The 12,205-nt window shown below is 41.4% G+C and overlaps 1 protein-coding gene across 4 annotated transcripts in view; it reads left to right on the forward strand.

Moving 5' to 3' along the window:
- LOC122557409 (uncharacterized) overlaps positions 1 to 12,205 on the forward strand; it is a 74,192-nt gene that overhangs the window by 16,419 nt on the left and 45,568 nt on the right. For all 4 annotated transcript variants that reach the window (XM_043705095.2, XM_043705094.2, XM_043705093.2 and 1 more), the window contains exons 4-5: positions 8,698 to 8,840; positions 11,875 to 12,022. In XM_043705095.2, coding sequence (XP_043561030.2) covers positions 8,698 to 8,840; positions 11,875 to 12,022 — 291 coding nt within the window. The remainder of the gene's footprint in view (positions 1 to 8,697; positions 8,841 to 11,874; positions 12,023 to 12,205) is intronic.

Here is a 12,205-nt window from a genome sequence, read left to right on the forward strand (position 1 = left end):
ACCTTACCTAAATGTTTTCATGCTTAAGTTGTACACAATCTTATGCATTTCATTATTATGCCTGCATTTTATGAATTATCAATCTCGACCTAGTTTTACAATTCCTTTAATATTGGGCTCGATCATACAATTATCCAACAGGGAAACAAACTCTGCTCCAACTCGTCCATGCTGACCAGATATCCTAAACTGATCAGATCCCATTTGCCAGCATTTGGCCCATATCTCTCTTCAACCCTTCCTATTCATATACCTACCCAGATGCCTTTTAAACATTGTAATTGCACCAGCTGCCACCATTTCCTCTGGCAGCTCGTTCCATACATGTACCACCCTTTGCATGAAATAGTTGTCCCTTGGACCCCTTTTAAATCTTTCCCCCTCACCTTAAAATCTATGTGCTCTGATGTGCAGAGATTTCCAAACAAACAGCAGACTCATAGTAAACCTGTTGGATTCATGCACTGGAAAGATCCATTTCCTTTTATTGAGTTGGCAATTCCAATAAGGTGCTGCTAGATCGCCAACTGGCTGAGCTTTAGTCATGATGGTCATCCCCAAGGTGACTTTCCTGCATGTCTGGAAGATTAGCATATAATTGAGGTAGACATATAATCTGGTAAATGTATAGCTGGCAAAGAAATTGGAGCTGGCACTTGGTTTCAGTTTCTGTTGGAGTATGTACATGTAGGCAGTGGACATAGCAATTGCAACATTAGAATTGTGAAGCAATTGAACCTTTATTTTTGCTACTTCCAGCTCAAAATTTGATTTTCACCGGTGGCATCTCCACCTTACCTAGATCCACCCTATATACATGTCCAACTGATCCAAAACTCTTACCCTTAGTGGGAGTCTTGACTTACCTTTAATCCAGTATCGAGCTTCTTCATTCTACTGTACTCTATCCAATCCTCTTCATTCTCTTTACTTCTAGTCCTTCAAAAGCTTCTGTCAAAACATAAGTTTTCTCCAATGTTCTTTTCCATAAAGCAGCAAAATGCTTTGTGCAATGAAGAGTCACTGTGCAGATGGAACATACTGGAGGTTCACTGAGAGGCTATCAGTTAAAAAAGAGTATAAGTATGCTACTATTATTGGTTTGCTCTCAGTTGCCATTGTAAACTTGATACTAAGCCATTTCTAGGTTTGTAATTTTTTTCTGTACTAGATAAAGCCCAAAACAGGCCATTTGTCCCATTCAGTCCATGCTAGCATGTGTAATGATTGCTTATGTCAGCCCTGACTCAATTTGTAGTCCTTCTGTTTCTCAGTCAAAATGTTCTGTGTTTGCATTCCACTCCAGGACTTGAGCACAAACGTCACTCCATTGCAATACTGAGGGAGTGCTGTACTGTCAGAGATGCTGTATTTTGGGTGGATGTGAAACTAGGGGCCTGTCTTTTGTTTGAGTTGTGAGTAAGAGACCCCATGGCACGATATTGAAAAAGGGCAGAAGAGTTTTCCTAGTGCCTGACTGTAAATTATCCCTCAATCACCATCACAAGAACAAGTTACCTGGTCATTGTCATGTTGTTGTTTGTTTGTGGGAGCCAGCTGCATGTAAAAGCATTTCCTGAAACACAACAGTGATTTTTAATTTGATTTATTATTGTCACATGCACTGAGATACAGTGAAAAATATTATTTAGAATCATAGAGTCATAGAGATGTACAGCATGGAAACAGACCCTTTCGTCCAACCCGTACACACCGACCAGATATCCCAACCCAATCTAGTCCCACCTGCCAGCACCCGGCCCATATCACTCCAAACCCTTCCAATTCATATACCCATCCAAATACTTCTTAAATATTGCAATTGTACCAGCCTCCACCACTTCCTCTGGCAGCTCATTCTATACACGTACCACCCTCTGAGTGAAAAAGTTGCCCCGTAGGTCTCTTTTATATCTTTCCCCTCTCCCCCTAAATCTATGCCCTCTAGTTCTGGACTCCCTGACCCCAGGGAAAAGAGTTTGCCTATTTACCCTATCCATGACCCTCATAATTTTGTAAACCTCTATAAGGTCATCCCTCAGCCTCCGACGCTCCAGGGAAAACAGGCCCAGCCTGTTCAGCCTCTCCCTACAACTCAAATCCTCCAACCCTGGCAACATCCTTGAAAATTATTTCTGAACCCTTTCAAGTTGCACAACATCTTTCCGATAGGAAAGAGACCAGAATTGCACGCAATATTCCAACAGTGGCTTAACCAATGTCCTGTACAGCTGCAACTTGACCTCCCAACTCCTGTACTCCATGCTCTGACCAATAAAGGAAAGCATACCAAATGCCTTCTTCACTATCCTATCTACCTGTGACTCCACTTTCAAGGAACTATGAACCTGCACTCCAAGGTCTCTTTGTTCAGCAACACTCCCTAGGTCCTTACCATTAAGTGTATAAGTCCTGTTAAGATTTGCTTTCCCAAAATGCAGCACCTCGCATTTATCTGAATTAAACTCCATCTGCCACTTCTCAACCCATTGGCCCATTTGGTCAAGATCCTGTTGTAAACCCTCTTCACTGTCCACTACACCTCCAATTTTGGTGTCATCTGCAAACTTACTAACTGTCCCTCTTATGCTCGCATCCAAATCATTTATGTAAATCACAAAAAGTAGAGGAACCAGCACCGATCCTTGTGGCACCTCACTGGTCACAGGCCTCCAGTCTGAAAAACTACCCTACACCGGCACCACCCTCTGTCTTCTACCTTTGAGCTAGTTCTGTATCCAAATAGCTAGTTCTCCTTGTATTCCGTGAGATCTAACCTTGCTAATCAGTCTCCCATGGGGAATCTTGTCGAACACCTTACTGAAGTCAATATAGATCACATCTACTGCTCTGCCCTCATCAATCGTCTTTGTTGCTTCCTCAAAAAAACTCAATCAAGTTTGTGAGACATGATTTCCCATGCACAAACCCATGTTGACTATCCCTAATCAGTCCTTGCCTTTCCAAATACATATACATCCTGTCCCTCAGGATTCCATCCAACAACTTGCCCACCACCAACATCAGGCTCACTGGTCTATAGCTCCCTGGCTTGTCCTTACTACCCTTCTTAAACAGTGGCACCACGTTAGCCAACCTTCAGTCTTCCGGCACCTCACCTGTGACTATCGATGATACAAATATCTCAACAAGAGGCCCAGCAATCATTTCTCTAACTTCCCACAGAGTTCCAGGGTATACCTGATCAGGTCCTGGGGACTTACCCACCTTTATGCGTTTCAAGACATCCAGCACTTCCTTCTCTGTAATTTGGACATTTTGCAAGGTGTCACCATCTATTTCCCTACAGTCTATACCTTCCATATCCTTTTCCACAGTAAATACTGATGCAAAGTACACATTTAGTATCTCCCCATTTTCTGCGGGTCCACACAAAGGCTACCTTGCTGATCTTTGAGGGGCCCTATTCTCTCCCTAGTTACCCTTTTTTTCCTTAATGTATTTATAAAAACTCTTTGGATTTCCATTTAATTCTATTTGCCAAAGCTATCTCATGTCCCCTTTTTGCCCTCCTGGTTTCCCTCTTAAGTATACTCCTACTGCCTTTATACTCTTCTAAGGATTCACTCGATCTATCCTGTCTATACCTTACATATGCTTCCTTCTTTTTCTTTTGTGTGCTACAGACGAATCATATCTTTCAGAATTACATCAGGGTAATTGGACAGAATGCAGAATACACTGTTATAGCTACAGAGAAGGTATAGAGAAAGATCAACTCTAATATGCGAGTGGTCCATTCATAAGTCTGATAACAGTGAGGAAGAAGCTGTTCTTGATTCTGTTGGTACATATTTTCAAACTTTATTTATTCTGCCCAATGGAAGAGGTTATTACCAGGGTGGGCGGTGTATTTGATTTTGTTGGCTGCTTTCCCGTGGCAACAGGAACTATATCACAGCATTCCTATAGTGTGGAAGCAGGCCATTTAGCCAATTGAGTCCACACTGACCCTATCCCTGTAACTTTGTTTCCCATGGCCTAGCCAATCCACCTAGCCTACGTATCCCTGGACATTATGCACATCTCGGTCTGTATTTTGGCTGGAGTCAATGGAAGGAAGATTGGTTTTTGTGAAGGACTGCGCTGTGTTCACAACTCCGTAATTCCTTGTGGTCTTGTGCAGAGCAATTGCCATGCTGTGCTGTGAAGCATCTGGATAGGATGCTTTCTATGGTATATCTGTAGAAATTGGTAAGAGTTATTGTAGAGATTCCAAATTTCCTTAGCCTTCTCAGGAAGTACAGGCTTTGATGTGCTTTCTTGACTGTGTAGTGTTGACATGGATGGACTAGGATTGCATTTCAAAAGTGCTTGATTCTGATTCCCAGGTGCTATAGATAGTAAATATAAACATGGGTCAGAAGCAGCACACAGATCATAGCTGGTTGATAGGCTGAGCTTTCAGTCAGTATTGGCCAACACTGCTATTTGCAAACCTTCCCTCTGATTGTTGGGATAGGCTGGTAAAAATTTCAAATGTTGCTGAGGTATGAGTTCATTAGTGCTTGTTACTTTTTGTACGTTATCCAGGTCACTTTTATTCATAGCTATAAAGACCTTCAGCAGGCCAACTATGCATAGAAAACAATAGAACTAAACAAGTGTAATTTGTGTTCAACTCGAGCAGCATCTTTAGTTGACCTTCCCTCCCTACTTCTGGGGAAACTCTTATTTTATTCTCTTGCAGTACTGTAAAATAACAGCTTTTCTACCCATATGTTCTAAGCCGCAGCAAGTTATTACATCTGGTGAAATGCTTTTTGCGATGAAGATCACCACATAACATTACAACTGACCTGTCCCTGTTATTAGTGAGTTCAAACCCACCATGTTACCTATAGCTTAGTAAAATTCTCTGCTAATCTGGTGAAACCGATACATTTTCTTCTGTATTGCTTATCCATCCAAGCTCCTCCTGTGTTTAACTGAAAATCAGAACCCTTACCCCCACTCCTAGTGCGATTTTAGAAATTCTTTTCATATGTTTTATGTGCGTGCCTGAGATGCTGCCAACTCTCAGTTTCAGAAATCTAACCTGAGGTGATATGTTTTAATCCAAAGAAGTAAAGTTGCTGAAAGTAAGAGGTTTAAATACCATAATAGGATAGAATTTGCCCAGTTTGTTCATCCTGGCTTTGTATAAAGTGACTCCTTTGTGACTACTAATGTAAGTTATATCTTATCGCCAACAATTTCAAGAACTGAGGTCCTTGCTTTGTCTCCAACTCAGTTTTACTCTAAGTATTAACATTCTTACAAGAATTTGATGCAGGTTCTGACATGATTGAATCAACAATCGCCAAGTATTCCATACATTCAGAAACTGGTTTTAATTTTTCTGGCTCATGTGCAGTATCAAAAATAAATCACATGAGAACAGAGAAGCTAACAACCTTTCAATTGGAGTTGAAGCCCAGTCACATGGATGTTAAAGTTTCTCACAGAGTTGCCAGTAAGTCTGGAAAGGTAGCAATACTCAGGTAGCTTGTTCCTCGTGTTCATCTGACTGCTTATCATACGATCCCAAAAGTGTGGAAACAGGCCATTCGGCCCAACTGGTCCACACCAGCCTTCCGGTAAGCATCCCATCACCCTACATTTCCCACGGCTAACTCACCTAGCCTGCACATCCCTGAACACAAAGAACGAATTAGAGTGGCCACTCCATCTAACTTGTACATCTTTGTGACTGTAGGAGGGAACCGGAGCACCCAGTGAAAACCCATGCAGACACGGGGAATGTGCAAACTCCATACAGTTGTTCAAGGGTGGAATTGAACCCGTGCCCCTGGCGCTGTGAGGCAGCAGTGCTAACCGCTGAGCCACTGTGCCATATGCAACTGGTTAGCTAATATGGTGGGACACTTACCTGTGGTTATGAATGTAAGCCATATTCCAGAACTGATTCTGTAATGCAGCACTGAAGAAGTGAAAGACTGTCTGAGATTCTAGTATGTGAGTGAGATATTACATGGAACCTCTGCTTGCCTGATCCAGGTGTGCCGATGGGTGTTAGTAAATCCTGTTAGAAAAAGTGTATTCTCCCCGTGTTTCCAGCTTCAGATAACACTGTGCAGGAGAAAGCTATTTGGCATAACATACCTGTACCTGCTCTTTGCATGATCATTTAGATCACACTCAAATGCTGTTTTGTTGTACTCTTACAACTTTTCTCATTTCAAATTCAGATACACTGCCTGAGTGGGTAGTGGAGGGAAATTAAGTGAAGATTATTCAACGGGACCCCAGCAACTGCTGAAAGCTAAAACTAAAAATTCTGGCTTTCTGGGAGCTTGACCCCACCCATTCAGGTTCTTATATGGTTCCACCTTTATCAAAAAAGACCCAAGGCCTCACAAGCTGTCTATTTTATCGGTGTTGAGCAGACCACTTGATACCTCTGTCTTTCTTCCTGAAAATAAATGATTAAATACACCACCTAAAGCCATTGTATAGTTACAAATCTGCTTCTGCTCCCTTTCCGGATTGTGCATTCTGGATCACAACAAATCGCTGCCTAAAACAGAAAAACTATTTTCGGTTCCTAACTACAAAATGAAATCCAGAAAGAAAGATTTTTCTGCAAAAGAGTCACTGGACCCAAAACATGAACTCTGTTTCTCCCTTGGCAGATACTGCCAATACCTGCTGAGTTTCTCCAGCAATTTGTTTTTGTACAGGATTTTTCAACCTCTGTAGCAAGTGGAGGATGGAGTAGTCTCTTAAACATAGAATGAGTTCACTTTCCTTTAGGAATCAAGGTATGAGTGTCAACAGAGTTTAAGTGAGAGGCATGATTTGGAGATGCCGGTGTTGGACTGGGGTGTACAAAGTTAAAAATCACTCTACACCAGGTTATAGTCCAACAGGTTTAATTGGAAGCACACTAGCTTTCGGAGCACAGCTCCTTCATCAGGTGGTAGTCACCTGATGAAGGAGCAGTTCTCCGAAAGCTAATGCTTCCAATTAAACCTGTTGGGCTATAACCTGGTGTTGTGTGATTTTTAATTGAGTGAGAGGCAACTGTCTGTGTGAAGTTTGCACATTCTCCCTGTGTCTGCATGGGTTCTGCTGTATCCTTTGGTTTCCTCGCTCAGCTCAAAATGTGCAGGTTAGGCCATGTTAAATTGCCCCATAGTGTCCAGGAATGTACAGACTAGGTGGATTAACCATGGTAAATGCGGGTTACAGGAATAGGATGGGGTGACGGTTGGATGTTCTTCAGAGGATCGGTGCAGACTTGGTGGGTCAAATGGCTTCTTTCTGTACTGTAGGGATTCTATGATTCTAATTCTTGCTCATTCCTGGATTTGTGCCTGTTGGTATAAATCCAATGTGTGTCCAGGCTCCATTGCCATCACAGGTTGTGTTGAATCCACTTTATGTATTGTTAAAATTAGAAATATGAGAATATAAGAAATGTTTATTATTTGCAAACAAATATTGATTCAGGCTGATTAGAAATCCCATCTAAGGATTTTTAAAAATAATCTTTTATGGGATTGGATGTTGTTGCTCATTCCTAATTGCCTGATGGGCTATTTCAGAGGGCAGGTAAGAATCAGCAACATTGGTGTAGTTCTGGAGTCACACATCAGGTTAGGATGACAGATTTCTTTCCTTACTGAACCAGATGAGTTTTTACAATAATCAGGGATAGGTTTATGGTTGCCTTTATTTGTTGATATTTTAATTCTAGATTTTATTATTGAATCTTAAATTCCACCAGATGTGGGGTGAGATTTGAACCCACATCCCTGGAGCATTGTTATAGGCCTCTGGATTAATAATCCAGTGAAATTACCATGATAGCACAATCTTCTCCCTAACCATGAACATGGGATCAAGTGAGGTTTTGGTTCATCATTCTCCTTCAATGCTACAGTGCTACTTGTAAGGTGGAAAGTATCAATTCATAACAGAGAACTGTTCCACAAATGATTGCAATGTGGTAGCTTGTCCAGTGGTCAAGACCCTCCACCAACTGTCCTTAATTTCAATTAGTGTTTGCCAGAAAGAAACCTTGAGCAGAAGTCTTGGCTGATTTTGTTTCTAAAATTACGCCTGGGACACTGATCACAGTTGCAGGTCTCTGTAATCCTGTGGGTGAGAACAGCTGAATTATCACTTCCAGAGACAGAAGTGGGAGTTTGATGGGTCACATCAAAAGAATGCCACAGGATTTTAATATATTTAGCCATTGAAACCTCAATGCTGAAACATAACATGGAGTCATACAACACAGTCCCAACCAGTCCGTGCTGAACATAATCCCAAACTAAACTAGTGCCACCTGCCTGCTCCTGGCCCATATCCCTCCAAACCTTTCCAAGTGTCTTTTAAACGTTGTAATTGTACCCACATCCACCGCTTTCCCAGGAAGTTCATTCCACATGCGAACCACCTTGTGCGCAAAAAAAAGGTCGCCCCTCATGTCTTTTTAAAATGTCTCTCTTCTCACATTAAAATTGTGCCCCTTAGTCTTGAATCCCCCATCCTAGGGAAAAGACAACCACCATTAACTCTGTCTGTAGCCCTCCATGATTTTATACACTTCTATAAAATCACTTTTCAATGTTACATTTTCCGGTGAACTTCAAGACCTATTTTGAAATGCTACAAAGTAAAGCCATCCTTCTTTACAAGAAAATTCACCGATATGTCCGGTTCTAGGGAGAAGATGTTCCAAACTCGACAAGAGGAGGTCTTTTTCCTGAGGAAGGCTGCAGAAACCCTGATGTGGAATCTAGTTCCGGATTCATTGTGGAAATTAAACACTTATCAACAACTACTGAAGGAAGTTATTGCACTGAAAGGCAGGTACCAGCGCTGGCTGTGTTAAATGTACATTACTGTGCTGTCTTCTGGGAGAAAGTGAGGACTGCAGATGCTGGAGATCAGAGCTGAAAATGTGTTGCTGGAAAAGCGCAGCAGGTCAGGCAGCATCCAAGGAACAGGAGAATCGACGTTTCGGGCATAAGACCTTCTTCAGATTCCTGCTGTGCTTTTCCAGCAACACATTTTCAGGTCTGTGCTGTCTTCTGCCCTTGTAAATGTTGGCTCACCAAAGATTTGTTTCGCATATCCTAAGTCCTCTTTACCCATCATCCCTGTGTTTGATGACTTACATTGGTCCCTTGGATCTATGTTGAAGGTATTAAACAAATGCATTTTATGATTGTCCTTTGACCTAGCTGGAGATTTTGGTTAAAGTTGGCAGATACCCTAAGAATTTTATGCGCTTTTTATTTTCGCTGCCCCTTGGGATTCTTAAAGTATTATTTTTTATTTTGCTTTATGCACAATTCAATAAACTTTAACAAAAACTGAATTTGCTGGAGAAACTCAGCATCTATGGAAAGAAAGCAGAGTTAACCTATTGAGTCCAGTGACCTTTCTTCAGAGATGATGGCAGCAAGGGAAAGATAGTGTTTTTGTTGAAGACAGGCGATTGGGGTTGGGAGAAAGGATAGGGAAGATGAAACCCAGAGAAAGTGAATGACATTTTGGGAAACTCAGGGATGGATAATATTCTGCTCAGCAGAAAAAAAACCTGATAAGGGGACCAGACATAGGTGGCTTCCACACCCAACCCATTTTCTCCTACTTTTATAAAGCATAAATACCACCTTTTTTTCTAGCTTGATCAATTGGGTCAAAGGGCTGAAGAGTGGGAGATGAAGTTTAATTTGAGTAAATGTAAGGTATTGCATTTTGGTAAAACGAACAAGGGTAGGACTTCTACAATTAAATATAGGGCCTTGGGTAGTGCTGTACAAGAGAAACCTAGGGGTTCATGTACATTTGGAGTTTGAGTCAATGTAGACAGGGTGGTTAAAAAGGCATTTAACACACTTGCCTTCATTGCTTAGGCCTTTGAGTGTAGCCGTTGGGTCATCATGTAGAGGTTGTAGAGGACATTGGTGAGGTTCCTTCTGTGTCAAGTTCTGCTCGTCCTGTTACACAAAGTATAGCTAGAGAGGCTTCAGAAAAGTTTTACCAGGATTTTGCCAGGAATGGAAGGTTTGAGCTATAAGGAGAGGCTCAATAGGCTGAGACTTTTTTCACTGAAGCATAGGAGGTTGAGGGGTGACCTTTACAGAGGTTTATAAAATTATAAGGGGTATAGAAAAGGTGAGTGGCGGGTGTTTTTTCCTTAGGGTTGGGGATTTCAAGATTAGGGAGCATATTTTTAAGATGAGAGGAGAAAGATTTAAAAAAGACTTGGGGCAACATTTTACACACACAGCGGTTTGTGTGTGGGATGCCCTCCCAGAGGAAGTGGTGAATACAGGTACAATTACAATGTTTAAAATACAATCGATAAGTATATCAATTAAGAAATGTTTGGAGGGGTATGGGCTAGGAACAGGCAGGTGGGAATAGTTTAGTTTGGTATTATGGTTGACATGGACTGGTTGAGCTGAAGGGTCTGTTTCCGTGTTATGTGACTCTACGCCTCTACTTGCAGTTCTCAGGAAGGGTCACAGGACTCAAAATATTAACTTTGCTTTCTCTTCACAGATGTTGCCAGACCAGCAATTTTTGTTTCAGATTTACAGCATCTGCAGTTCTTTTATTTTAATGCAATAAACTGTGCTGTGTTTCTTTTCAATGAGCTTTTTATTATGCTTAGTTAAGTCTTGACAAGCATCTCTTGCCCAATGCAAACACAAACCAACTAGATTGGCTGCTTGAAGATTCCAGCTAGAACTTGTCTGGAATCAGCCTTCATGAATCTAGTAGGTGTACTGTAAGTTTGGTGTTGGCTTTAAGAGATTCATTTATCAAAAGGTGGAAATGCTCGCACTTATTCAGTCCAATGCAATTCCCTGCAATCTGTTAGAAAACCACAGGAAGTTGAAGCAGGAGTTGGCCACTCAGACCCTTGAACTTGCTCCTCTATTTAGTAAGGTCAGGTCAGATCTCATTATAGCCTCACTTGCCTGACCTCCGTATCCCCTGATTCCCTAACTGAGTAAAACTATACTCAGCCTTGAATAAATTCAATGACCCACCCTCACACTATTCTCTTAGGAAGACAATTCCACAGGCTAACAATGCTCCAAGAGGAAATAATTCACCTCATCCTAGTCATGGCACTGAGAGACCTCTGGCAGCAAGAGGCTTTTATCTGTGACAAACATGCAACCATTCCTTCCTGATATCGTTGGTGCAAGGGACTGGTTTGTGTGTCCCCCTCCATCCCAACACATTGAGCCTTGCTTTCCGATCCACCTGAAGCTATTGAACACAGGTCATTCACCCAATATTCTGTAGGATGGGACAAGCTAAATACTAGTAACTGCATTCGTTGATAATTGAAATTGTTGTGCATCTTTTAACTCTGTGATTTTGTCAGAATTTTTTTAATATAATGGCTTAAGGTGTTGGAAGAAGGTGCAAGTTGGAATTTTCATGGAAATTTTCTTAGAATGGAATATATGTGATTTTTGCTGATTTCAACACCCAATCTCCCTAACTAGTGCTGAGCTTAGATATTGAGAAATGTGTGGCTAGATAAGCTGAAGTCAACTGGAAGGTGACTCATACTGAGAAAGACAGCCTTGCAGCTGTAACATGCTGAGAGCGTGCTAAATTGCTTAGCCTCCCACATACAAGGCAACCGTCAAGATAAGAAGGTGGGCAGTGCCAACAGAACAGCACACCAGCATGACTCAGCCTAGACAGGACTGCTGGGCACGATAACTACAGTGAATCACAGTATATAAGGCATTATTATATGTAAAATATATGAATATTTCTATGATACAATCTAAGCCATGAGAAAATAAACATTCATTGTCAAATTGATTTTTTTTTACTCCAACATATTTCCCAACTGCGCAGTTTTGGAGGAAGTGATAAACATGGTCTGTGATCCGGATTTTATCAATCAGACATTGATCAAATTTCTGGATAAAGATTCAGGTGAAACTAAAGAAGTTAAAGACATTGAAAACCCTCCCCAGAAAACGGGAGCAAGTAATGAAATCAAGTGAGTAGAGTTTTTATAATGCACGATGTACTTTCTGTCTTCCTCCTGCTAGAATAAAAAATAATTTCTTTGAGTGAGACCTGATTGCACTTTGATCCCATTCCTCATTGAACTCTGATCCCACTTGCAAGTCATATTCCTGCCTGGGGCTTAAAATTGGACTCCATGGAAGTCATAGAGATG

Source organism: Chiloscyllium plagiosum, unplaced genomic scaffold (assembly GCF_037043375.1).
Source record: "Chiloscyllium plagiosum isolate Xiang-an unplaced genomic scaffold, Cpla_swu_hap1 HiC_scaffold_11, whole genome shotgun sequence".
Classification (NCBI taxonomy): Eukaryota; Metazoa; Chordata; class Chondrichthyes; order Orectolobiformes; family Hemiscylliidae; genus Chiloscyllium; species Chiloscyllium plagiosum.